A 24897-nucleotide genomic window follows, 5' to 3' on the forward strand; every position below is an offset into this window, starting at 1 on the left:
TTTTCTCTTTCTATATGAATTGTGAGGGTCAAAACTTGACTTGGCTCTGACTCAATAAAGCTAATTCTATCCACTGCAAAGCTTCAGAAGACACATATAGAATCCCATTTAGATTTTAACCTCTATGGCAGGGGCTCGTGAATCAAAGCAGCCTTAAATCTCATGAAACCTGGAGGATGCAGTAAAGTTTGCATCATCATATGGACAGCAGGCTTTTTTGAATTTCACTGTGCATTTACTGCCATCTTGTGGTTCGTAATGAAATGGCATCACTGCACCAGAATCGATTCCAATTTGTTTCATCCACGACTAAGCTACAGAAGGTTTATCATTTACCCTTTACAAGACTTATAAATGGGTATATACAGTGCTTAAAAAAATATATGACCATGTTTTAAAAACATCCAGAACACACAGTCAGCAGCAGCATTCTATTATCATCATCATCATCATTAGAAAACATTGATAATGATATTTGAATCACCTTGGTTCAGTGCATGGTTCAGTGAAGTAATGATGTTCTATGGACATAAACCCACAATACAGATATATTTTGCTACAGACACACAGTCACATAATGCAATCAATCATGTGTCATACTGCACTTTCACTGGAGGCTTGTGATTTGAGTTGAAGTTTTCACGTCTTACTGTGGATATCACAACATAGTTAAAAAAAAAAGTCTCAATGTGCAGGTCTGTTCTACCCACGGTAAAAATTGTTGCCACCTGAGATGTCTTCTTACTGACAGCAGAAAAAGTGATCTGCTTCATGTACTTGTGTGGGCTTACTGTGTGCTGACTGCTGTCTGAATTGTTCCTGCAAACCTTCTAGAATATGGGCTGTTCACTTCCCAAAATGCAATATATCAATTTTGGGGAAAAAAAAATATTACTTAGAGTTCATCATTCAATATCTTTTTTTTATTGTGTAAAACTGCAAAGTGTTCCAGGTAAATTAAACAACACATATGGTAAACATATACACACCAACCAACATATAGAGTCACATACAAACACATATGCAGATGCCTGTGTATATACTGACACATACACTCAAAACACAAACATGTCCATTAACCTACATATCCACACGAGCATCTATATAACACACTGCCTGGTAATAGAATAAATGATGATTCAGACAGAACAACAAGCCCACATTATAAGCTACCTGTGCACGTGCTTAGTCTGCGGATACAAGCCATGGAAGCATTTGTCAATACACAGTGCGGTTATGATTACTGTCTTGCTGTTACACTTTCTCTGACTGTGGTTGCACTTCTTTAGAGTACTGTAGCTCCATAAAAACCTGTCTATGTGGTGGCAGAAGGAATAGGAGAGAGGGGACGTCATTAGTTTAGCATACAAGAAACAGTTAAATTAGGTTATTACGTTAGTAAAATACAGACAAGAAAGAGCAAGATTAGTCAGTGAACTGCCTGACTGCCCTACAGAAACTCAAAACAAGATGATCAAAGCAATGCTTAATTATTATCCTCCACAGGCCTGCACTTCACGGTGTAGTGCCTGAACTGTAAATGTAATGTCGTTCGCAATTGCGAACTGTGAGAGGCAGCAATTTGCCAACGGGTTTCTAGCCTGCCGGAAGTATTTTGAGCCTTTTGCTTTTCCATACTCTTTGGACGCGTCTCGACCCTGATCGGTGACGTATGGAACGTGGGGTCGTTTGGTAGTGAGTGACACCTAACGTTAGCAAGCTTTATCAGTGTTGGATCGAGATTATGCATGACAGATTTAGATAGTCATTACTGAAGAGTGCAGACATTATTAGGGTCATCTTTTAGTTTGGAAGAAAATGACCGATTTGACAGATTCTCTGGCCAAGGAGGGCTGGTAAGTAGCTTTGTAGCTAACGCCAGTTAGCTAACTATAGTGGTGTCAGTTTGTTGTTAGCTAACAATGGTAACCATACCGTTTTTACGTTAACGTTGGTATTTGTTTACATTATAAAGCTAGTTAGCACAAATTATGCTAACAGTAGCCGGACAAGTTACACATTAGCTAACATAATTTTGAGAATAGCCAGATCACGCACTTTTCTAAAGCACACGCGCCCACTTAGCTCGCAAATTAGAGATGGAGGCATGGATTGCGAACGACTAGCTACCATTGGAGTATTAGCTACATCACTTGTGATGCTAGTTTGCTCTAAGTCAACTTACCGGTAATTAATGTTAGGTAGCAACTAGCGAGACAGCTAACGTTAGCTATACAAGCTTATCAAACCAGCCAGCTAACGTAACTATTACTTGCATCTATTCATGTTGAACACATAATTTACAACCTGGACCAATTCATATTGTCAGCCAATCATAGTTTTTGAGGTAATTTTGCCTGTTTGCAAATATCGATACTTGGAAGTCCCGGATGTCGGACCTTCCCAAATCCACCCGTCACCTAATTAATTAGGCTAATGCTTACAATATTGAAAAGTATTAAGGAGTGTTCTACCTCTTGACGTAACTTAACTCGCAGAATGGCAGTGGACAAAAGATGACAAATTAAAGCAATTCATTTATTATTTTGTTTTTGTTAGTTTTGGAGGCACGCGTTGTAATTTCATCAAGTTCATTTTTTTTTGTTTCAGTTCGCTCAGTGTTTTTTCCTGCCTAGTTTCAGTATTACCTTTACTCTTAGTTAGGTTTAACTCAACTAACCTTGCTTCACCTCAGTTGAACTTTGTTAAGCTTCATAAAGTAAGTTCCAGTAATATTACTAGCCTATCTTGTGTTTTAAGACCAGTGGATAGATGCTTTGTACACTGCTAGCTAGATGTATGTCTTGAAAGCTTTTGAATGTTGATGTAACTAGGTGTGACCTTTACTAAGCCAGCTGCTTTTCTTTTTGGCCCCTCTTCCACCTTCAACATCTTTCATCCTCATCCTTCTCTGTCATCATACAGGTACCTCAGTGATGAGGGGATAGCAGAACTGAAAGGAGCCTCTGAGCAAGCATCACACAATGACATTATTCGTGTTGCACTTGACGTAAGTCTATTCTTTAACATTTTGTCAAGTATCTTGAAGTCTGAGGTCTTGTCCAAGTTCGCCTGTATTTTCCATAGTAAGATATATTTTCCAGCAGTTTTTCCAGTGTAACTGTAGCTCACAGCTATCTATGTAACTGAATTTGAATACTATATTCAGCCATGAACAGATAGTGCTCTGTAAACAGGTATGAATGTTACCTAAATAATATCTACAAAATAAAAACAAACAAAAAAACACCTTTGAAACATTGTGATAGTTCATTTAATTTTCAAATATTCAATGCTTTTCAGTGAGCTAAAATGAAATTGAAACACACATAGGCCTAAACCTACCCGTGTGCTGACACACACAGCCAGCCTACCCACTGATGCACAGAGCTATGGAGATAAGAATTTAAGAAATTGGTAGTCTGTTTCTCTCCACTGTGGGCTTCTATGCAAAATAACCTACCAGAAAGGTTTGATATGTCTATTGGTATAAGTAAACTTCTGTAGCATGTATGCAGCCAATTGTCTGTCAGTGTCATTGTATCATTGCATGACCCACTAGAAGCAGACCCAGCATTAGCTCGATCCATCTTCAGTAGCCCCAGCTGCACAAATAAGATTGCAGCTTCCCATCAAACTATTTCCTGATTCCTCCTTGATCAGCCAGCTAAGTCTAGGTTATCACCTACCTCCTTATTGTGCATTTATGTGCTATCGTATACATGAAAAAAAAATCCTACTTGAAAATTTCATATGAATACCCTCCAAAGTCAGATGATTAAGTCGGAAATTTGGATAAAATTTAGCTACCTGAGTTATGACTCAATGGTGACCTTCTCAGCAAGGCGAAAAAATAAAGTTTGGTGTCAGTCAACAGTAAGAAAACACATAACCTTGCACCGTTATTGCAAAATTGTAGTTAGCCAGATTAACCCTAACATTTGTTTGAATGAAGTTCGTAAAATTAGCTTGTTAAGCTGCAGAACGTCCGTGTTTATTTATTGTATGTCTTCCGGGTTTGATTTTCTGACAAACTGGCACATGAATGCAACGTGCGACTTAGAAGCCCCGGATGTTGGACTTTCCCACCATCACATGAATGCAACATAACATGGTATCAGAAAAAAACATGAGGCCAGATACCTTTAAACTTGCATGGAAAGGACAGTTGTATCAAGCTAAGTGTTTAATATACATTTCCTTTCAGTCAGACAGGCAAAGCCTCAGCTCAGGTTGGCTGAGCGCAAACTACATGACTGTCAAAATCCTAAAATCTCTGCACAGCTCACTTAACGGTAACGGTTGTGCACACCGAGTTGGCTCAGTAATGGCCGTTTTGTCTTAGATTTCAAAAACTTGTCTGGGACAGTTACATCAGCTCTAAGGTCTTACAGTGTGTGTTTTCCCAGCTTAAGTGGTGAGTGTTAAGCAAACTGTACATAGGATAAGGGGCAAGAGAATATGGGGTGGGCTATGCCTGATGTCTGGGGCCAATTTCAGCACTCTAACTGAACAAAGCTGAAAGCGGCTCCATCTTATGTAAACACTATTTAAAGGATAGGGTAATTCTGGCTATTTTCTTTTGGCATTTTTATGCTTTATTAGATAGAGACAGTGTGAGAGATAGACAGGAAGGTATGGGGGAGAGAGAGAGAGGGGAGGACATGCAGCAAATGACTGCGGGCCGGATTCGAACCTGGGTCGCTGCGGGAAGGACTGAGCCTTACATGGTACGCGCTCTACTTGGTGAACCACCGGGGCGCCCTCATTCTGGCTATTTTCATCCTGGGCCTTATTTTCCTAGTTTTTGGCATCATGACGATTGTGTTCAAAATGTAGTCACTTACTTCACTGTAGAGCTTTTCTTTCCTCCTCTTCGGCGGGAGCGCTGCTTTTCAATACACACCCACTGGGGAAACACAACCTCCAACAGTTGAACCCAAAAAGCAATTGTCCTTTTTTATGTGTGTAAAAAGTACAGATTCTGATCTACTAACCTGTGTGCGCAAGCATTTGCTTGGGAGAGGAATACTCAGTTGAGGTGATAGAGCGCCATTTGGTGTTACCTCACAGCAAACTATGGAGGGACAACTCGACAACTGTCAGGCACTGACTAGCAGTGAGGAGGTAACTGTATCCCATAAAATGTGTAATTTCTATTGGTGATCGGCGGATCACGCTGTTAAACTAGTTGGTCAAATATTGACTACGCTCATCAGCGTCTGCACTGCCATCTGAAATCTGGGAGAAGGCAAGGCTGCACTCAAATGCAGGAAGTGTGCAGTAAGGGAAGCTCACCAGTCAAATGATATTGTGGGAGTTTCAGTGAAAATTCATAACTTCTGTGTTAAATGTTAATAATTGAACTGTTACTATGCACAATTATTTTCTCAAGTACTATAAATCAGTCGGATCTGCGCTGGTCTATATGGGTTAAGTGTCTGATGACTGAGTGACTTGAATTTGGATCCTAATGCCCATGTCTTGCGCTGTGTGGAAAACAAAGTTGCTGGCAATGTGAAAAAAGCAGAATAGTGTGAACGCACCTTATCTGGACTTGGTCTTGATTGACACCCCTCCCTAACATGAACATGAATAGCATGAAGCAGGTTATTGTCATCATGAGACACAGTACATAGGTAAACCTATTTTTCAAAAGTTAATGAAGGCAAAGTCTATGTGCATTATTTATTTTCATGAGTGACCATCATGTTCTTTTTCCTCTTCACAGAGTGATCTTAGACCTATTGGGAGAAAATTTCTACCATCAGAGATCAATAGTGGAAGGGTTGAGAAGGTGAGTGATGCAGTATGTTTGAAAAGGCTATTTCCACACTAAATCTATACAAGTGGTATACACTATGCACTCCCCTCTTTGAGCTCAGTTATTACTTAAATCACAATTTATTGGGGATTTTTTTTCAGCTAAAAACCAGTTCACTGTTGCTCAAAAAAACCTTTGACTTTTGTTTGGACATTTTGTTTTATGATATATTGCAAGGGTTAAAATATTTCAAAATGCATTTATTTTGGAGTGGGGCTTTCACTGTATTCTATCAGAGTGAAAAGAAAATTCCAGAAAACTGTGTATAAAAGAAAGACACTAAATAGAAATAGTTGGACATAGCCTATTTTAAGGTCCCATGTCTTTCATTTCTATCAAGTCCAGTCAATATGCAATCCCACACACCTCCTGAATTAATGAGAAAAAATAATAAGCAAAGGGTTAGACATCATTAGCAGTGTCTATCTCCCTGTGGCCCTTAAGTAGGCCTACCTCTCCAACAATTATCCTTTGTGATTCAATTGTAGCTCAAGAGTGTGTCTTTTGGTAGATATTGAAGATCAGAAATACTGGATTGCAGTTCTCACGAATGTCACTAGATGGCCCTGATACACTGAGTAAGGAAGGGTCAAGAAACCATTCACTCACCTGTGGAACTGGAGTTGAGCAACCATAGAGAAAAACATCCCAAATAATTTTGGAAGATAAAAAATTCAATTGAATGTGAGCTTAACCCCCTGCTCCCCTCTGTCTCAGAAGAAGATATTGTGCACCCCTGTCATGCGTATGTCCTGCACTGCCCTATATCCCCCCATATATCTAACAGAGAGAGTGGCATCTGAGCACCTGAGTTTTCACCATGCACTTTGTACTAAACTGAATGCACCTATACTGCATTTACAAATGGGTAGTATACTTTGTTTGAGGGGAGTAGTAGTCTTTTTTTGAGGGCAGAGATCTGATAATCATCATAAGCACAGGAAATCTAAAGGTAAGCCAGGAAGCAGATCTGAGGCATAAACAAGGCTATGCTGTCTCAGGTATGCCAGATGGGATGATTCCTGTTTAATGAAATTATTTAAAATGCGTCTTTTTCATATTGGGGAATTATTATTTTTTTCATGAGCTGCTCCCCAGTATGCCTCTGATAAGCATCCTTTCGATTTTATGCTGTTAGACTTGACTGACCATTTTTCTAAACCCTATTTCTTCTGTTGTCTCTTGCATGTGGCCAGCTTGAGGGTCCATGTGTTCTCCAGGTACAGAAGGTGAGAAACATCTCAGCCCCTAAAGACCATGAGGAGTCCCAGGCAGCTCCCAGGATGCTGCGCATACAGATGACAGATGGACATACCACTTGTGTAGGACTGGAGTTTAAACACCTGTCCAAGATCAGGTACCTATATCATGGGTTTAGTTGGGTTTAGGAATACAGTGGGTTTAGTCTGAATACTGGGATGTAGCCTAGTTTGATTGTCTGAGAACTTAGTATCAGTGTTAAATATGGGCAAGAAATAACAGTATTAATCGTACACTCATATCTGGGTATTAGAAATAAATAATTCACATTCTCAAGTCGAATGATAATGAGAACCTGAAATTTGAGATTTCAGTGCAATCAATTATAATAACGTACGTTAAGAGGTAATGATCACTGATCCTGATGGCCCCAGGTGAAACACATGCCATCTGAAAAGTATTATGGTTCACTTTGGTATCCACATCTATCATGAATTCCATTCATCAGTTGATGGACTAGTTTGTAGGTGGAGAGGGGCAAAAATCGATTCATGTAAGAATTGCAACTCTGCCATTTGTGATTGTCCAATGCCCCAAATTAGATTTTTCTCAATCAGAGTTTTCTAGATTATTAACATGTTATTTTTGCTGCCATTGTGTTATTTTCAAGCTTATAACATATAGGCCTAGATAGTACAATATTGGAACAAACAGTTTTGTGACAGATCAGTATAAGTACTATATGCAACTGGTAAGCCAAACTCTACAATGCTGTATTGCTAGTAGCTACATGGAAGCATGTGTTATTTAGCCTATTCCCCTTAGATTAAAATTAACTGCTTATTTCCACCCCTATTATGTGTCCAGGGGTAAATTAAAATGTTTGTGTCTTTCTACAATCTCCCTACTTGACTGGCCTCAGTTTCCTTATTTTTTCTCCACTGTCCTCCATGTATCACAGCCAGCCTACCTTTATGCATTGATGTGCTGAATTATGTCTCTGATGCCCCCCACACTCAAACACACACCCTCCTCATTTGCCCAACTGCACACCACGCCCTTCTCCTCCTTGTCAACACTCTCAACCGACCGCATGCCTCGATTTTCCCTTTATCTGCAATTTCCACTTGGTGGCAGCTGATCTACTAACAATTCCCAGCCTTAATTACATCTCCATCCCAGCAACTGTGGCCTTGGTGACTGCTGCCATGGTGACTAGCCAGTCTGTACAGGTGGAGTGGCCAGAATGTGGGCTCTGACTTGCTGATGGGAAGAGAAGAGAGAACAGAACAAATCCCCTCTTTATGAGCTGCACACACACACTCTCACACACACTACCAACAACAGTGGTTAGTGTTTATTATGAAAGTGTCTGCATGAGTGTGTGTGAGTCCATGAACGCGTGGCAAAGAAGGATGAGATGGATTACAGGCAGGATGGAGCTTGTGGGCACTGTTCAGTGTGCGAGAGAGTGATAGAGAGGGGGGACAATTAAGCATTAAGTAGCAAGATTGATCAGAGACTGAATGGTGTGTTTGTGGGATTGTGTGTATGTGATTGCATCGAGAGTAGAGAGTGCCTCATTTCCACACTGGCCGCTATCCTGAGAGCACCCTATCCATCCCAGTGGTTTGCAGTGAAATCCCTAATTGCTGCTTTGGCATCCGGCATCAGTAGCTGGAAATCCCTCTAAGTCCCTGTGCTTTCCTAATGAGAGAGGCAGAGGCCTTATCAGGCCTGATGAGATAGAGGGGCTTTTAATTTACCATGAGGATGGGTGAGCGGCTGGGATTATTAATAGTCCCTCCTAGCCTCGCCACCCGTCCCCTGGCAGTGCTCCATGTCATTTAGAAAATGTTATGGGTAAGGGGATAGGGGGTGGGGGCTAGGAAATAAGCGGGCCTTTTGGCATTTTATGGTCTGTTAAGGCAAGCGTGGTACATGCAATTATGATGTGTTTAACATTTAACAGTTATGTTCTATATATATAAATATATGTAAAACTTTCTTTCTTACCTGGATTTGCAACTTTTCTGTTTTTCAGTCTTAACACTCCCCCTGGAACAAAGGTAAAGCTCCTTGGTACGGTCCTGGTAAAAAATGGTTTGCTGCTCCTGGATGACTCAAAAATCTCTGTCCTTGGAGGAGAGGTTGATCACATGGTGGAGAAATGGGAACTACAAAGGGTAAGGATGAATTTTGTGGTGTTGGTTGAACTACATTTGGTCAAGTCAGTGATGTATATAAAATACAGATGTTCCTAATCATTTTGGATGTGCATTAAACCATTAGTGCCAATATATTTTGTGTATGCTAGTTCTTGATGCCCATCTTCCTTTACTGTTTAACCTCCAGAGCCTGGCCAAACACAGCAGGAATAATATTGGCGCAGAAGGTGGACCTCCTCCCTTTGTGCCATTTGGACAGGTGAGATGGATGTTTGTTATAAACTCATGAGTCACATTTCCTGGTATTTAAAGTCAAGCCACTTGCCTCTGACTGTCACTTTGGGGATTATCTCCATCATTGCCTCATCAGTCATTATAAAATTAGAAATGAATCATCAGAACTTTGTACTTGAACATATATTGATGCATGTTTTCTGATTTACTGTAAAATGTGTAGCGTGCAGAGTCTCTTGAAAAAGACGCTCTTTCAGGTGGGTGTCCTTGCGACTGGCTTTCCGCTGTCGACCGGACTCCAGGCAGGATGGAGCAGGAGGCTCCGGCAGGCTGGTCGGTGGTCAACTGAGAGAGTTGACTGGAGCTTCTGGCTTCTCTAACTTTTACTAATTAACGGATTAACAACTCGTTCTTAAAATAACCTTGTAACAGTCTTCGCGGTTCTGGTGATGATATCTGTTAAACAGCGAGGCTCAACTTCGTAGTATGAACGGCTTGTAAAAAGGCAGGATCACATTAGTGAAAAAGGGTAGCTACAAGGCAGCGAGATCTGAATCTCCGCTCGTGCTAAGTCTTGGCTTGTTGGTCTTGGAGTTGGTGTCGGCGTTCGTGGCCTCCGGCATAGAGCTCAGGGCATGAAGCACTTAGTTCTCTAAGTTTGTATCGGCATCGTAGCTTCCGGCATGAAGCTTGGGGCATGAAGCACACAAGGTGACAAAGAACTCAGAGTTTTATAGTTTTTCCGAATTCCAAGGCGGGGTTTGCAGTGTAAAAAGATACTTTGCGCGGTTTTGGAGATTTCGCCTACATTTCTTTGTTCTGGAGACAGGCAACGCCCCTGATATGACAGAAAGACACATGAGGATACCTCTCTCAACTACTTTAGTAACAAGCCTATGTAATGATAAAGTTTTAGAATAACACGTTTGGATTTTACATACTCAACCAATAACTGTTGTCAATCGGTGAACATTATGAAACCTGTAAACAAACACTTATAGATTGCATGAAACCATTACATGAAACATGATTAGATAATACAACTTTCACTGTTCAAACTTTGCTGTGCTCTGAACTGTTGTTTTAGCAGAATAGCCTAGATACATACTTTTATAATCCTAATATTTAAATCACAAATACATAGTAACTTTGGTGGTTGATATAGGGAAACAATGAAATAGAACATAATTATTGATGTGGGGGCCAAGAATGGGTAAATATAATCAGACCTTAGGTAGCAGTGTGGTCCGAGGAGAATAAGTGGGTCCAACTATTGGGAGGATAATTAAAACACTTAAGCATATATGATTAACCAATTTAGTATATAATTCACACTATTCTAAAAACACATTGGAGACATTAGGAAATACAAAGTAGAGAAGAGGACTAAACCAAGAATGAAAAGAATTTATGGATTTACGACTTTTATGGCTCTATCTAGAAAGGTGGGGGTTTCCTACAGAACTATAAAGAGAAGGGAGAAAGCAATTCTGATCCTTTTGGTAACATGATACAAAATGTATTCAATTATCTAATGTGACTAATTGTCCAACATCAGTTCAATAGAACTCAGTCTTCTGGTCCAGATAAAAAGAAATCATCTTATTTTAATTTGTGAGTGTGTGTGAGGGAGATCCTGGTCTGCAGTCTGATGTGGCTTGTAGATAAAACTTGTAAATTTCAGAAGAGTTGTCTGATATCTTGGAGGAGATCCCCCCCTTACTCTTGGTCAGCGTCAAGGTGACACTTTAGCTTTAAAGGTGAAGGGTCATTTTTGTTCCTGGGAAAGAATGTCACTCAAGGGTCCATTTTGAGCTGTGGAGACCTGGTTCTGCTACAAATGCATGACTGAATTTTTATGCTTCTGTCTTATCCTACCATGCAGATTGAAAACTATCCAGGGGCAGATTTTTTTTTTTTTTACCCAAAGAGAGATATACAGTATATGTGGTGTTTCAGCTGTATTAAAATAGAATGCAGTGAAAGTGGCTGCAAAGATGAGGTAACAGCTAAAGTAAATGGTATGCTCAGACACTTAATATTTTCAAGGAATTTATTCCATAATGACAAAATGAAAACATGTTTTTATACATTTTTGCAAATGCATTGAAAATGAAATACAGAAATATCTCATTTAAATAAGTATTCAACCTCCTGAATCAACACTTTTTGGAAGCACCTTTGGCAGAGATTACAGCTTTGAGACCTCGCGGATACACCTGTATCAGCTAGAAACACCTGGATTTGGGGATTTTTGCCCATTCGTCATTGCAGATTTGCTCAAGCTCTGTAAAGTTGCATGGGGAACGTTTGTGAATAGTTATCTCCAAATCATTCCCCAGATTTTTAAAGCGATTCAAGTGTGGACTTTGGCTGGGCCACTTAAGGACGTTCACATTCTTGTTCTGAAGCCATTCCAGTGTTGATTTGGCTGTATGCTTAGGGTCTTTCTCCTGTTGACACATCGTCACCCCAATCTAAGGTCTTTGGTATTCTGAAGCAGGTTCTCAAGAATTTGCCTGTATTTGGCTTCATTCATTTTTCCCTCTATCCTTACAAGTCTCCCAATTCCTGCAGCTGAAAAGCACTCCTGCAGCATGATGCCACCACCATGTTTTACCGCAGGGGTGGTGTTAGATGGGTGATGAGTTGTCCCGTTTCCACCAGACATGGCACTTTGCATTGCTGAAGAGTTCACTTTTCGTTTCATCAGACCACAGAATATTTTCCCTCATGCTCTGAGTCTTTCACACACTTATTTGCAAACTCCAGGAGTGCTGTCATTTGACTTTTTTTTTTTCCAGAAGAGGCTTTCTTCTGGCCACTCTGCCATACAGCCCAGATTTGATTGTTATCCTTCCAGCAAGATCTCCCATCATAGCCAATGAACTCCCAATGTAGAGAAATGTCAGGGACATTCCAAGAAATTTGGATGTACCTTTTTATCATGTTATTAGCCAAAAAGGTCCTAATCCACATCTAATACATTTGGCATGTCATTACTATAAATTTCTTCCATAACGCTGATGTACATCATCTGGGTAATCTCTTTATCAGCTACCCATTGCCACCTCTTCAGATAAGTCATCTCTTGCTTTTTAACTATGCCGCTTATCACTTCACAGCAAATACAGCAAAAAGAAGACAAATGTGCTCACCAGCAAAGGTCACTTCTCCAGATATGCACAAATTTAAAATTTGTTGTTCTCTCCTGTCACACATAACATGAGACTTAAATGTTCTGAAGTAACTTAACTAACTTAATTTAAGGCTGTAATCACATGGGATGCGTTTTTGAATGCACCTGCGCCTTTTTTCAGTTCTTTCAATGGTTTGGTCGCAGCAGGAGCGCGTCTCTTCCAAACTATGTATTTTGTCCATTTTTATTTTTAACATTATCCGCTTTTTTCCCCCTTGCATTTGAGCAGGACAAAAGTGAGGTTTATGTGATCACGGCCGAATTGTTTCATGTCTCAAACCTATTGAGAAAAAAATATACTTTTATGAAAAGACTACCCATTATATGCTCAGATTGAACCGACTCAACTTTAATCCAATAGATGTGATCATTAATATACAGTATGAACACAATTAAAAAAAACCCAATAAATTCCCTCTGTGGGGACAGTACTGCGGTCCTCGGCTGAGAGGTGTTGTTAAAGTTGCTCAACTTGGAGGCAAATCAACCTCTTGGGCGGGTTGCTACCTATGACTGCAGTCATCTGTTGGCCCAGCCAAAAGTCCTTATTTCCAATCCATTTCGAATGTAGGCTGTAACGCCACAAAATGCAGAAAGTCAAGGGGGTTGAATCTCTTCTGAAGGCACTGTACATGATAGAGGATGTTTCAGAACATGATGTGACTCTCTCTCTCACTCTCTCTCTCTCTCTGTGCTTCCTGTAGAAGTGTGTGAGAAAGGAGGAGGTAGACAGCAGAGAATTGGACCAGCGAAAGACCCTCCAGAGTACCAGTGTGGTCAAAACTACTGATGAGAATGATGAGTTTGAAAAGCAGCGGATAGCGGCTATTGCGGAGGTGACCAAGACCAAAGAGGTATGTGATTCCTCATCTTGGGTGTGAGTCTTCATTACATGTTATGGACACAGCTATGGTACTTAAAGGGAACTTATTTTCTTACAGGGCTATTGGCATATTTTCTAATTCAGAACTATTAGCCTTACAATAAAATAAAGCTCATTTGAATGTATAAGATCAAACTTTGATCTTTTACATCAAACTTTGAATGTGAAAAAATTGTGATATTCATGAAATATCGTGATTTGCGATAATATCTATAATACCATGCCATCATCTAAGACCCTGCCCACAAACTGATCATTCCAGTGATCAGACTGCCCCCGTTGACAAGGAGGCAACCAGACCTACCAAGCCTCAAAAAAATGCAATGTACATGTGGTTAACATGCGGAAACGAACGAACGATTCTGAAGAAATACGAATGTAAACAGAGGCACTCGGAAGGCTGGGGCCAGGCTATATATATCATCAAACCTCACGACTGATGGCTACCCATACCATTACAGATCCACTGCCAACAGGGATTGTGGGTTGAAGGCATCCTTAGGCTTTCTCCAAATGTAAACTTGTTTGGATGCAGGAAAAATGGTAAAAAACCCACACAAGGGTCCAGGTTTTTTTTTTTAAGACTGTCACAGAGGTGTCGATTCAATTCTGTGGTAATTTTGAGACGGTAGTTTTATGGTGTTTAGCAACTATCCTGTGAAGTACCCGTCTTTCCTTGTCAGTGAGCTTTGACTTGTGACCACTGCTCCTCTTTGCTGATGCAGTCCCTGTTTGGCGTATGATTTCTGAGACTGTTCCTCTTGCCACATTAAATAATTTGGCTGTTAATATGATCAGTTGGTTGCCTCATGCTGCTTTGAAAACTCATAAAAGTGGTGTCAGAACTCTTTTAAAGCTGACACATACTGCTAATTATCATTCATCCTGATGTTTGTAGCTAGCTGACGTAATTGTGATTGTGTTACTTCAAATCCTTTTTCATGTGGAGTTTCCATTGTTGTGTCCATCCCCCGCATCAATATTGATCTTCATGTTCTTTCCCTTCTTAAGGCTCCCCGTACGTTTGGTGGTGGAGGAAATGCAGGCAGTAACTTAAGCAGTGTTGCTTCTTCCTACCGGGGCCGTGACTCATACCAGCAGCGGAGACGAGAAGAGAGGGTTGAAAGAACTGAAAGCAGACAAGACGGAAACTATCGAGAGCTGGTGAGGAGACATACTTGGTCCAAACCTGTAAAGCAGTAGTTGTAATCTCAGGCACTTTAATTTGTTTTGAGTTTTTATAAAAGGAAATTGTGTTGAGAAATGGTAAAGGCCTTTCTGTTATTTTACTTTCAATTATTACACTAAAGCCTCAATTCACTCATATGTGACTAAAAGGCTACAACTTGTTCTACCTTCTGTTTTGGTTTCATGAAGTCTCATTTCATGGCTCCTAGACTGGGTCAGGTGTTGATGATGATGATGTAGAAATCTAAACGAATCTGAGTCCTGGCCAGGCTTTCCTCAAGTGGCAGTCCATTTGTGTACCAAACTAGCCTTCTGTTGTGGCTTGCCAATTTGTAGGCTGATCTGAGCCAGCCTTGGGCTGAACAAAGAAATAGGTCGAAATAGGAAATTATAGTGTTTGGTTCTGGAATGCAGGGCTTAAAGACCTCCGGCCAGGTGCCGGATTTCTGGCATATGGACGTTTTAGATTCACAAACTATTTTCGCCAAAAAAACAAACAAACATGTTTTTGATGCGTTTTATCCAATCATATTCAGCGAAGCAAAGCAATATTTTACATTTACCAATGGAATGCGAGCAAGTTTTTTTTTTTTTTTTATCCAATGAACAGCAAGCTATTCTATCACAATGTAGCACCGATTCCGTAGTGTAGCACAGCTGAAATATGAAAACGAAGTTTATGAAAGCTGGTGAAGATACACGCGTCACTGAGACAGGAGTAAAAAACAAACGGCGATAGGTATGGATTGAATAAATGGGTGGAGACAGGAAACCGTTTGACACTTGGTGCGACAAATTAAGGGAACCGGGTGTTTGTTCTGCACCGTGTGCTCACCCAGCAGAAAGAAAGTTCTCTTTCCACATGAGGTCAATCCCAGACACACACATCTGACCACATTGCCGGGAGCAACAGTTAAAACTGCCGCTCCACTCCAGCGGCAATGACAGACCTGAACGTGATTTGTCTTTCACAATTTACAATCATCATTCAGCATAGAAATGTGGCATTGCTTTGGCTGTTCTCTACAGAGCTCCCCAGGGTCACCTGGTAAGAAAAAAATAATTGATGTGGAAATCCATATGGACACCGATTGGTAAACCGCGCACAGATTAGTAAACCGTGCCCTTGAATTGGTAATCAGTGTGCACGGAGTCCTAAACCATGTAATGCCCCATGACCCCTGGGGGGCTCCACAGTTATCCTTATTGTACTAGGTTTATAGATTAATAATGCTGTGTTGAATATTCATATTTTATATATATTCAATATTCATTCATTTAGCACAGAAATGTCAATTGTTTTTGTTGTTCTTGTTATTGGACTAGTTTTATAGAGAAATAAGTGTAGTGTGCTGACTACTCCTCCCCCCCCCCCCCCCCCCCCAATCAGTCAGGAACATTTCAGGCTCAGAATGTTTTTTTACTTTAAGCCCTGGGAATGTGTTGACAGTGCACACTGTATTAAATCTAAACTAAACTAAAACCCAATGGGTGACACCCTTCACCACATCAACCCAGCTTGCCCACTAGGTTACCCTAACCTCCCATTTCTCATTTGAGTCATTTGAGGTTACCAGATTATTATTTGTTTATTTGATGAATTTTAATGAATTTTAAAGCTTCCTGGTACATGTAGTTACAAGACAAATGAAGTGAAAAAAGGACTTTTTGACCTTGTTAGCTAGTTTTCCATATGCTAACGTGCAACTATTTCACAATCCATCTAACGTACAAATTTTCTATCAATTTGATTTCAACTTCTGCCCTAAATGGAATGCAGAGTAGCATGTATTTGTTCTGAGTCACTTTCCATGTTTGCTATGGTCCACCCCTGCCCACTTTATAAAGATTCCTCCCCAATATTTTGCCCCAATATTTTGTTTGACCTGGAAATACGTAAGATATGGAAGCAAGACACTCTTGAAAATGCCATTTCATGTTGTCTTAAATTTGCATACATGGTGAAATCGAACAATGGATTTCAAGGATAGATGTTTTTAACAGACTTGGAAGGGATTGTTATATTCGGTTTATTTGTCTCTCATCTTTGTAATTACAGTACACCCCCCTCTTCTCTTATTTCCTCTCTTCCTCCTCTGTTGTTACCTCTAATGTCCTCTATTTGTATTCTCATCTTGTCTCTCAATCCATCGTCTCCTCTACTTTTCACTGCATACTACTTCTGTATTCTCATCATTCCTCTTCATGTGCCTTTTTTCCTCTTTCCCTGCTATCCATCCTATCCACCTTTGTGTGTGACACTTAACCTTCCTTCTCTGCCCAATATTACCATACAACCACCATCCATTCTCATTCCTTTTATCCCTCCTCTCCCTGTGCATTGTGTACCTCCTCCATGTCGTCTTTTCCCTTTTGTCCTTTCTCTCATTACATCCTCTGTGCAGGTGGACGAGCGTGCTCTGAGAGACATCATGGAGATGGGTTTTAACAGAGAGGCCGCTCGGCAGGCTCTGATGGACAATAACAACAACCTGGAGGTGGCACTAAACAGCCTGCTCACTGGATCCTCTGGCTGCAGACCCAGCCCCGCTGCACCTGATTTCAGCAGGCCCCCACCTAGAGGTACATATACACACATGCACACACAATTACTCTATATGCATACTTCTGGGGAGCATAAGCCCGAGCCCAGCCTGACCCTGATGGCTTTGGCCTTCAGGGTTCCATGTCCCATAGCCAGAAATGGTCGCTTGTGCTTTCATGGAGGGAGGAGTGGCGATAGTCCTACAACCTACAGCCTAGTTATGATCAAGAATAAGTAAATGTGCAAGGCTTGGTAAAATATCCATTGGTTTTGGAATTAGACAGCACTGGATGTTGTCTCTGTTAATCAAGAACTCATTTGGTTTGAGCTTGTGCAGTTGCGTCATGTTACTACATGTCATTGTCCATGGTTAATGACTGCTGTAATTTTATGCATAGCTGAAAGAATTATCATTAGAATTACTTGAGCTTTAGGTTTCATGCGCCGCTTATGGCACATTCTTTGCCTTCATCATTGATTACGCAGTCTGGTTGTTTTTGCATAACCAATGTACTTTAAAGGTTTGTGAATGCTGAAAAATGTATTCATTAATTGTAATTTAGCTAGTAATTAAGAACTAAGCAATCAAAACATGGTCATACTTGGAAGAATGCTGTATGCTGCAGCGCACTAACTGCTGCTACTTTCCTCCCTGCCTTCACTGTTCTGAGTGCATGCATTCAAAGTTTGAAATGGTAACAATACCATATTAGCTGTATCTCATTCCAAAACAAAAAGAGTACATTTATTTCATCTTTTGATTGTCATGTTACATCATATAGGCTACTCTTAGTAGCCTATATGATGTGATCTTTGTAACATACTACATAGCACATTCCTTGAGCATTTTGTAGCTTAAAGCTTTCCTGAATGAAAACAGGCTAGACATGTACTCACTACTCATGCAGAAAAAAGGTAGCATACCTTTCAGAAAATCTGATTCAACCAGGATCAGGCTAAAAATTAACACACACACTGACACACACACAGCCCTGCCACACATAGATGTTGATACCCAGATCTAGAAGTGCACACACAAACATTCAGTGATCAAAGTGTAGTTTGGTTTTGTGTAATGTTATTCTGGGGTTCTTTTCAGCCCGAGGGAGGGGAAGAGGAAGGTCCAGGAATGAGGATGAGGAGGAGGGAGCAGGGGGAAGGCCCTCTGCACCGAGCACTCTCTTTGACTTTCTGGAATCCAAGATGGGAGTTTTCTCCATCGATGGTGGGTGATGTAGTCTTAATTTGATTCTAATCTGCCTGGGTACCTCTCTGAAGTCCTTAATTTTCAAGCTTTTACTTCAACAATTTTAGGAAGAAATAATTTTCATCACAATATCCTGATTTTAAATAATTTTATAAGGGCAACACTTAATGCAGGCTTTTTGCCTCCCTGAAAATGCCTATTTTACAAGACAAATGTAATTGTAGATTGTAGTTAATAATGCACAATGTTATTTCCCCAGTTTTTCTTTGATTCCTGATGTGAACTTCTCTCTTCTAAAAAGCCTTAAATTATCCATTATTCATGTATAGTAATGAAAGGAGAATAACAAGAAAATGTGAAAAAAGTCAAGGGGGTGAATACTTTGTAGTTCAGCATTCCTTTTCAAGAAGACTATGCCAACATGGACAGAATCATGATAGGATCCAGACAGATGGCTATCCTTTGCTGAGGGAATTAAGACGTTTTAAGTACAGTCATGTTCTCTAAATCCATGAAATCAGCACTGGTCTGGCAAAGGCAAATGGAGCACTGGGTTCTAGTTTAAAATTAAAAAGGATTTTACAGTATATTTGATGTATTATATTGTATTTGACCAATAATGATACGATTTTCTGGTTTCATTAATGACATTTTGGACTTGGATTTGTTTACCTCTTTCCCTTCATGTTTAGGAGTTTAGTGATCTTTCATCTTCAAAGATTAGTTGTACTGCAAGATAGTGTGGTCTTGTCAATATTCATGCTATTGTTTTTATTGCATGTTTTTTGCATGTAGAGCCAAAGAGCCAGCCACCTCAGAGACACCATGATGGTAAAGTGAATTTCTCCAACTCAGACTATTACTCCAAAGACGCATCACAAACCAAGTGTTCCTCGTATAATGACAACAGGCAACAAAGGAATGACAGACCACCCCGCTTCCACAGGGACACTGACTTTCCCAAGCCTGGCCAGGAGCCTCTCTCGAACTCCACAGCTCCCCAAATATCAGCCCCAGCCCAGCAGTGGAAGGGCCAGGAGAGAGGGTCGCGTGGCACGTCAGACAGATGGCAGAATGACAGGAGAGAGATGCGAGATGAGCAAATTTCCTCCTCTTCCTTCTCCTCTTCTTTCACACGGTGTAAAGAACCACAACAGCAGATGGATTCTGCTGGAAGTTTCCACCAGCGGTCCAGAAATGGAGATGGTGGTAGCTTGGCTGGGGGTTTTCAACAAGTTGCAAGAGAGAACTCTGTATCTGAACTGTCTCATAGGAGAGGGACAAAAGACAATGCACCCACTTCTAAACCAACCATTTCTGCGGGCAATGAACCAGATGGAAGAGGAGGTTATAAGCGGACAGACAACAGAATGGAAGAACCCAACAGCAGCAGGAGAAAGGGGAAGAATGACCGGCCGAACATGGATCACCTTGACCGTCAAAGGGATAGTGGGCCATTGAACTTTAACTCATGGGGTGGAAGCTCAATGACAACCCAGGAAGGGGGGGTGTCTCGGGACTCTCGATTCTTGACAGGGGATCCTTCTCACTTCCAAAATGGAGACACAGAACACAAAAGAACTGGGCCAATTAAGCCAGCAAACTCATCTGGTCCTCCTCCCAGGGAGGCGCTCCCCAAGAAGAACATCTCTCAAAACCCAGGACCTAAAAGGAGGCCAGGACAAGGTCAAGGCAAAGGTCAAGGTCAAGGTCAAGGTCCAGGTCCAGGTCCTAGAGGGTCAGAGAAAAGTCATATCATGGAGCAGGCTTGGAAACCTGGAGACCAGTGCCTGGCGCTCTATTGGGAGGACAGCAAGGTATGTCATTACTAGAGTGGTAAAATGGCTGCTCTTGTCTCAGCATCTAGGTTTTGTTGGTCATGTTTTAATTAGTTAACATAAGCGTTACCTGTCTTGTCTAAGACAGTGAAAGAATACATAACTGTTTATATAAAAAATAATTAATTATATTTTCTTGTCTTTCTCTCTGTGGTTGTTTGTGCGTGTGTGTGTGTGTGTGTGTGTGTGTGTGTGTGTGTGTGTGTGTGTTTTTTCCCGTTTACAAAGTTCTACCGTGCCCGAATAGACGCTGTGCATCCTTCAGGCTCCACAGCTGTGGTCGTGTTTAGTGACTATGGCAACTGCGAAGAGGTCCTGCTGCACAACATCAAACCTATTGCTGCTGACTTCTGGGTGAGGAGAAGGAAAGCATGTATCAAGCCCTGTTAGACTCAGACAAGCAAGATTAAACAACTCTTTGACTCGTCTATTATTTAGATCAGAATCTGTTGGTGAATACTCAATGGAAGCAACTGATTACATGGTATTTGAGGTGGTAGCAATAAAAAAGGTGATGGAATATGAATATAGTCAGATTTTATTGCCATACATACTGTAACCTACAAGTAGAAACTAGGCTATATCAAGAAGACAAAAAAAATATTTCAATGAGAAACAATCTTTGAAAGTGTTTCAGCTGAAAAGTAAATGATCCTAAAGTTAAGTCAAATGTGTAACATTTGAGCCTTGGACAGATGAAGCAATCTTATCTCTGAAAAATACAATATTAGTTTTTCACACTTCAGGACAGGGTGGTTGGACCATCTACAACTTGGTCAGTGACTCTAAACAGTACTCTTTCGTTGTAAAAATATAAAAAAAAATTAATAATAAAATAACTTTTTCATACCTCACAGAAATATCAAATTTAGCCATAAACATTATTTATACGACTTGCATTTTCATCCAGCCAATGTATTGTTAAAGGACCACCTCACCCCAAAATTGTCTATAGACACATCAGTCGAAACTCCATTGAAGTTTGTACGACCAAACACAGCAAATTGGCCTTTAGAGTTCTATCTCAGCTTTCTTCCAAATCGGGGTCTGTTTTTTTTAGTTCCAAAAGGGGCATAAAATGATGTCAAACTTATTTAAACTACTCACACAGTATAATCAGTCAGCATCAGTAAGTGTTTTGCAGCCAAACAATTGCACTGAGTCCAAAACGCCTAAATGTACCGCATTACTGCCTATATTTACCTCACTGACACTTTGTTGTTATTGAGAGCGTGAATGGTTGTGCGCAATCAGTGTGCACAACCAGAGGTACAAGGTGTTCGCACTGTCACCGAACAGGGAACTGTCAGTGAAGTAAATTAAAAGGAGTTTCGACTGACATGGTGGTGACCTGTTCCTTCAAACTGGGTTAAATTTCTATCGGACAACTTTTTTTTCTTGTTCAGTTGGGGCCAATGTAACACAAACTAGAAACATGCTTTTCCCATTTTGCTTAGCCAGATGACGCAGATTTATGAGAAAGTAAGGACAAAGGCACAGGGAACAACAGTGAGGAGTAAAAATGCATCTCTGGTTACCCACAGTAACATCACAATCATATTAAATGTACACTGGCAGGAGGAAGATGATGGTTACTATGACAGTTCACTAGAGTTCCGCCGTGGGGGAGATGGGCAGCCTAGACGCACGCGGCCCACACAGCAGTATTACCAGCCACCCAGGGCGCGAGATTGATTTGTCACCGCTTATACCGGCAGGTAAATAAGAATTAAAATGCAGAAGGATTTTTTTTTCCTTTTTCTTTTTTTTAGTACGTGATCATCTATCTGTAAACATCAGTGCGAGTGCGAAGTGAATTTCTTATGCATAGTACACTAAGCATACCATGTTGTACTTGGGAATAGACTGAGTTCTATGTGTTACGCAAAAAGATCGTTTTTCCCCCCCCCTTTTTTTCCAATCAGACCATAGACACAGGAAATAGCTGTTTTTAACAATTTGAGGCCAGCAGGGTTTGTACAAGTTCCTGGAAGTTGCTTGCATTCATGCCTCAAGTACCAAAGACAATTGTTTCCTTGCAGAAAATGAATGTCCTGCTGCAGCTATACACAAAGTTTGTTTGTGTGCGTTTGGGCATGTTATATTTGTGTATATCAAACACAAGCCAATCATTTGCAGTACTGGAGAAATTGAAAAATCAATAGGATCCCTTTAACATAGGTCAGTAAGATCATTAGACCAGTGCCTATTATTTTCTGTTGAAACTGTCTGCTAAGCTACCTTTGAGGCAATGATCGTCTTGATGGAGAGTGAGTGATGCCCTTCATTTGAGACCCACTGCATTTCATGACAAGCTTGCAGAAATACTTAAAAGGACCATACTGGTGTTATTGAGCATTTTTACTCATTTACTACACTGCATGGCCATACTACATTATCTTCCACCATTTTCCAAAGCGTAATGCACAGTTTTTATTTATTCGTTTTTTTTTGTTTTTTTTTAACATTGCCCCCCCCCCCTCCCCTCATATTTGCCACAAATACATGTCGGTGACAAATCTAGCTTAACATATAAGGCTGGTTCATGCTTCAGGCAGAAATGTACGTGACTGAGTGCATGCGGTCAAAATCACACAATTGCAGGCAAAACGACTGCACACATTTGGGTCGTGCACCACCTGCAATTTAAAAACAAAGCAGAGGGTGCCACAGTGCCTCTATCCAGGATTGGCTGAACAAAGAGGAACAGGAACTACTGGTCAGTCACAGTGGGGTTCTGTTTTGTTTTTTCTTGGGTGGGATCATGTAGAGTCTAATTTTCCTACACCGCCACTTAAGTGCCGGAGTTTCCTACGACGCCGCAAAAGTGCTGGAGTTTTCAGTGGTGCACAGTTGTCGAGAAGCATGAACACCAAGGTACACGGATGCCACCTCTAGCCACGCTTTAAGCATGAACCAGCTATTACTTTACTCTGGGTGTGTTCAAAGGTGTTTGGATTGACACCAGAGCGCCGTAAAAGAACAGAATGTCAACAGTTGGTTTTGTTTTGGGGTAGACCTTCAGAGCATTTGGCTCCTTCAATCTATGAAGAGCCTTAAGTATTAATGTGAAGACTTTTTTTCCATTCACAATTATTAAAGTCACATAGACAAAAATAATTTAAAAGACATCATGGCTACTGTGATGGATTATTGAACATAATTTTCAAGTCAATTGAAGTTTGTTTTCATACCATTAAGAATTGACTGAAACCGGATAAGTTTGAGATAATTCTAGGTCTAAGTCTTTACTAATGGCACATTCCAAAATGAGACGTAATTAGAAGATATCGTTTGGGCATATTCATGTCTTGCAAAAAAAAGTAGTACACACTATCGTGTACATTTAATAAATGGCCGATATTGACCAAATACAACCCAGACTTAAAGTTTTCTTTATCTATTTACTATTTATAAAAACTAAATCTGATAGATACTAAATGTGTACTGAAATACTGCACCCTAATGTCTAAGAGATCACATACAGTCACACTGTTTATATTGCATGATGTCCTTGAAAGTGACGAGTACTAGAAAACAAATTTTAGTTCTTGGATTTCATGTAGACATTGATTTCATATGAAAATTATTTACAGCTTTAAATGCCACTATTGGCACAAAGCATTGTGTCAAGATTTCAAAAACGGTCTACAATCATGGTGACCTTAGTGTTTTGAGAGTACAGATAGTTCAGTTTATGCACAACTCAAAGAGTCCTGTGAACATCAAGAAAGGAACATTCCTTCAGATGCAGTCAAAATGCAACCAAGGTTCATTTTGTAAAGTCTCTTTAATAATTTTCTCTTTTTTCCATCCATCAGTCTATTTGCCCCATCCTTCCATGACAGAGATAACGTCTCTTTCTTCAACAATCCAGAGTTCTTCCTGAGTTTTTCAGTGTCCATAACGTCAAGACATACTGAACTTTTCAAAGGGCTTGGACAAGATGCAAAAAACTGACATGAGCACCCATTAACTTTGTTATGGACACATCTGCTGTAAATGTTGTGAAGATTTGTAAAACAGCTGCATTATCATGTTAATAAACATTAATTCTAGTATGTAGATGAAGTGTTGTTGTTTTAATGTTATGTTTTTGAATCAATAACTAATACATGACAGAAAAAGGAACTACATGGTTTTGTTTATTTTATATATATTTTTATGTTTTAAAGAAAGCATTGCATGATATCAGTTTTACTGAAAAGATGCATAAATAGTATTAACTTATTTTTAAACGCTGTCATACCTTATCGACTGATTCTTGTAGCTTGCTTCTATCATTTCTGCTCTGCTGGATAGGCATGGGCGCTTAGTCCGTAGCAAGCAGCTCAAGCTCATTTGTCGTGTTCTCTGAAGCAAATCCGAAGGGTAAGACAATCTCATCTGCCTGTAATGGAGATGGTAACACTGGAGAGATATCATTTTGCACATTACAAAAGGGACTATTGCTAGCTTTTCAAGCATGGCACACACACCGCTGGGTTAGCTATTTATGGACTCCTGCCGTGCAGGAGACAAGTTTTACACATCAAGAAATAATCTCTGCCTCTGCTTCAATTTCACTTTTACCCACAGCGGGGGTTGACTGGACAAAGGCTCTAGGGTTCA

General features: G+C 40.3%; 1 protein-coding gene across 2 annotated transcripts; it reads left to right on the top strand.

The window, feature by feature from the left end:
• Positions 1 to 1675: 1675 nt before the first annotated feature.
• On the top strand, positions 1676 to 24351 carry tdrd3 (tudor domain containing 3). 2 transcript variants are annotated; one of them, XM_071513053.1, is made up of 14 exons: positions 1676 to 1856; positions 2926 to 3010; positions 5732 to 5797; positions 7021 to 7181; positions 9069 to 9210; positions 9380 to 9451; positions 13330 to 13479; positions 14520 to 14672; positions 17102 to 17279; positions 18341 to 18466; positions 19244 to 20265; positions 20515 to 20640; positions 21865 to 22004; positions 24108 to 24351. In XM_071513053.1, exons 1-13 carry the CDS (start codon positions 1819 to 1821, stop codon positions 21979 to 21981), a joined length of 2436 nt encoding a protein of 811 aa, XP_071369154.1. In that variant the 5' UTR covers positions 1676 to 1818; the 3' UTR covers positions 21982 to 22004; positions 24108 to 24351. The 2 variants fall into 2 exon arrangements, with proteins under 2 accessions (XP_071369154.1, XP_071369155.1); XM_071513054.1 differs by lacking the exon at positions 21865 to 22004.
• Positions 24352 to 24897: the final 546 nt, after the last annotated feature.

Source organism: Centroberyx affinis, unplaced genomic scaffold (genome assembly GCF_046629955.1).
Source record: "Centroberyx affinis isolate AG114_WGS23_722 - 3 ecotype Tasmania unplaced genomic scaffold, CSIRO-AGI_Caff_v1 ptg006735l_1, whole genome shotgun sequence".
Classification (NCBI taxonomy): Eukaryota; Metazoa; Chordata; class Actinopteri; order Beryciformes; family Berycidae; genus Centroberyx; species Centroberyx affinis.

What these genes read in the sequence shown, in the direction of transcription:
- tdrd3 (XM_071513053.1), top strand. Translation starts at nt 1,819, where the DNA reads ATGACCGATTTGACAGATTCTCTGGCCAAGGAGGGCTG. An exon ending in TTATTCGTGTTGCACTTGAC is followed by an intron (nt 3,011 to 5,731) that starts GTAAGTCTATTC and finishes TCCTCTTCACAG; the next exon opens with AGTGATCTTAGACCTATTGG. An exon ending in GGGAGTTTTCTCCATCGATG is followed by an intron (nt 18,467 to 19,243) that starts GTGGGTGATGTA and finishes TTTTGCATGTAG; the next exon opens with AGCCAAAGAGCCAGCCACCT.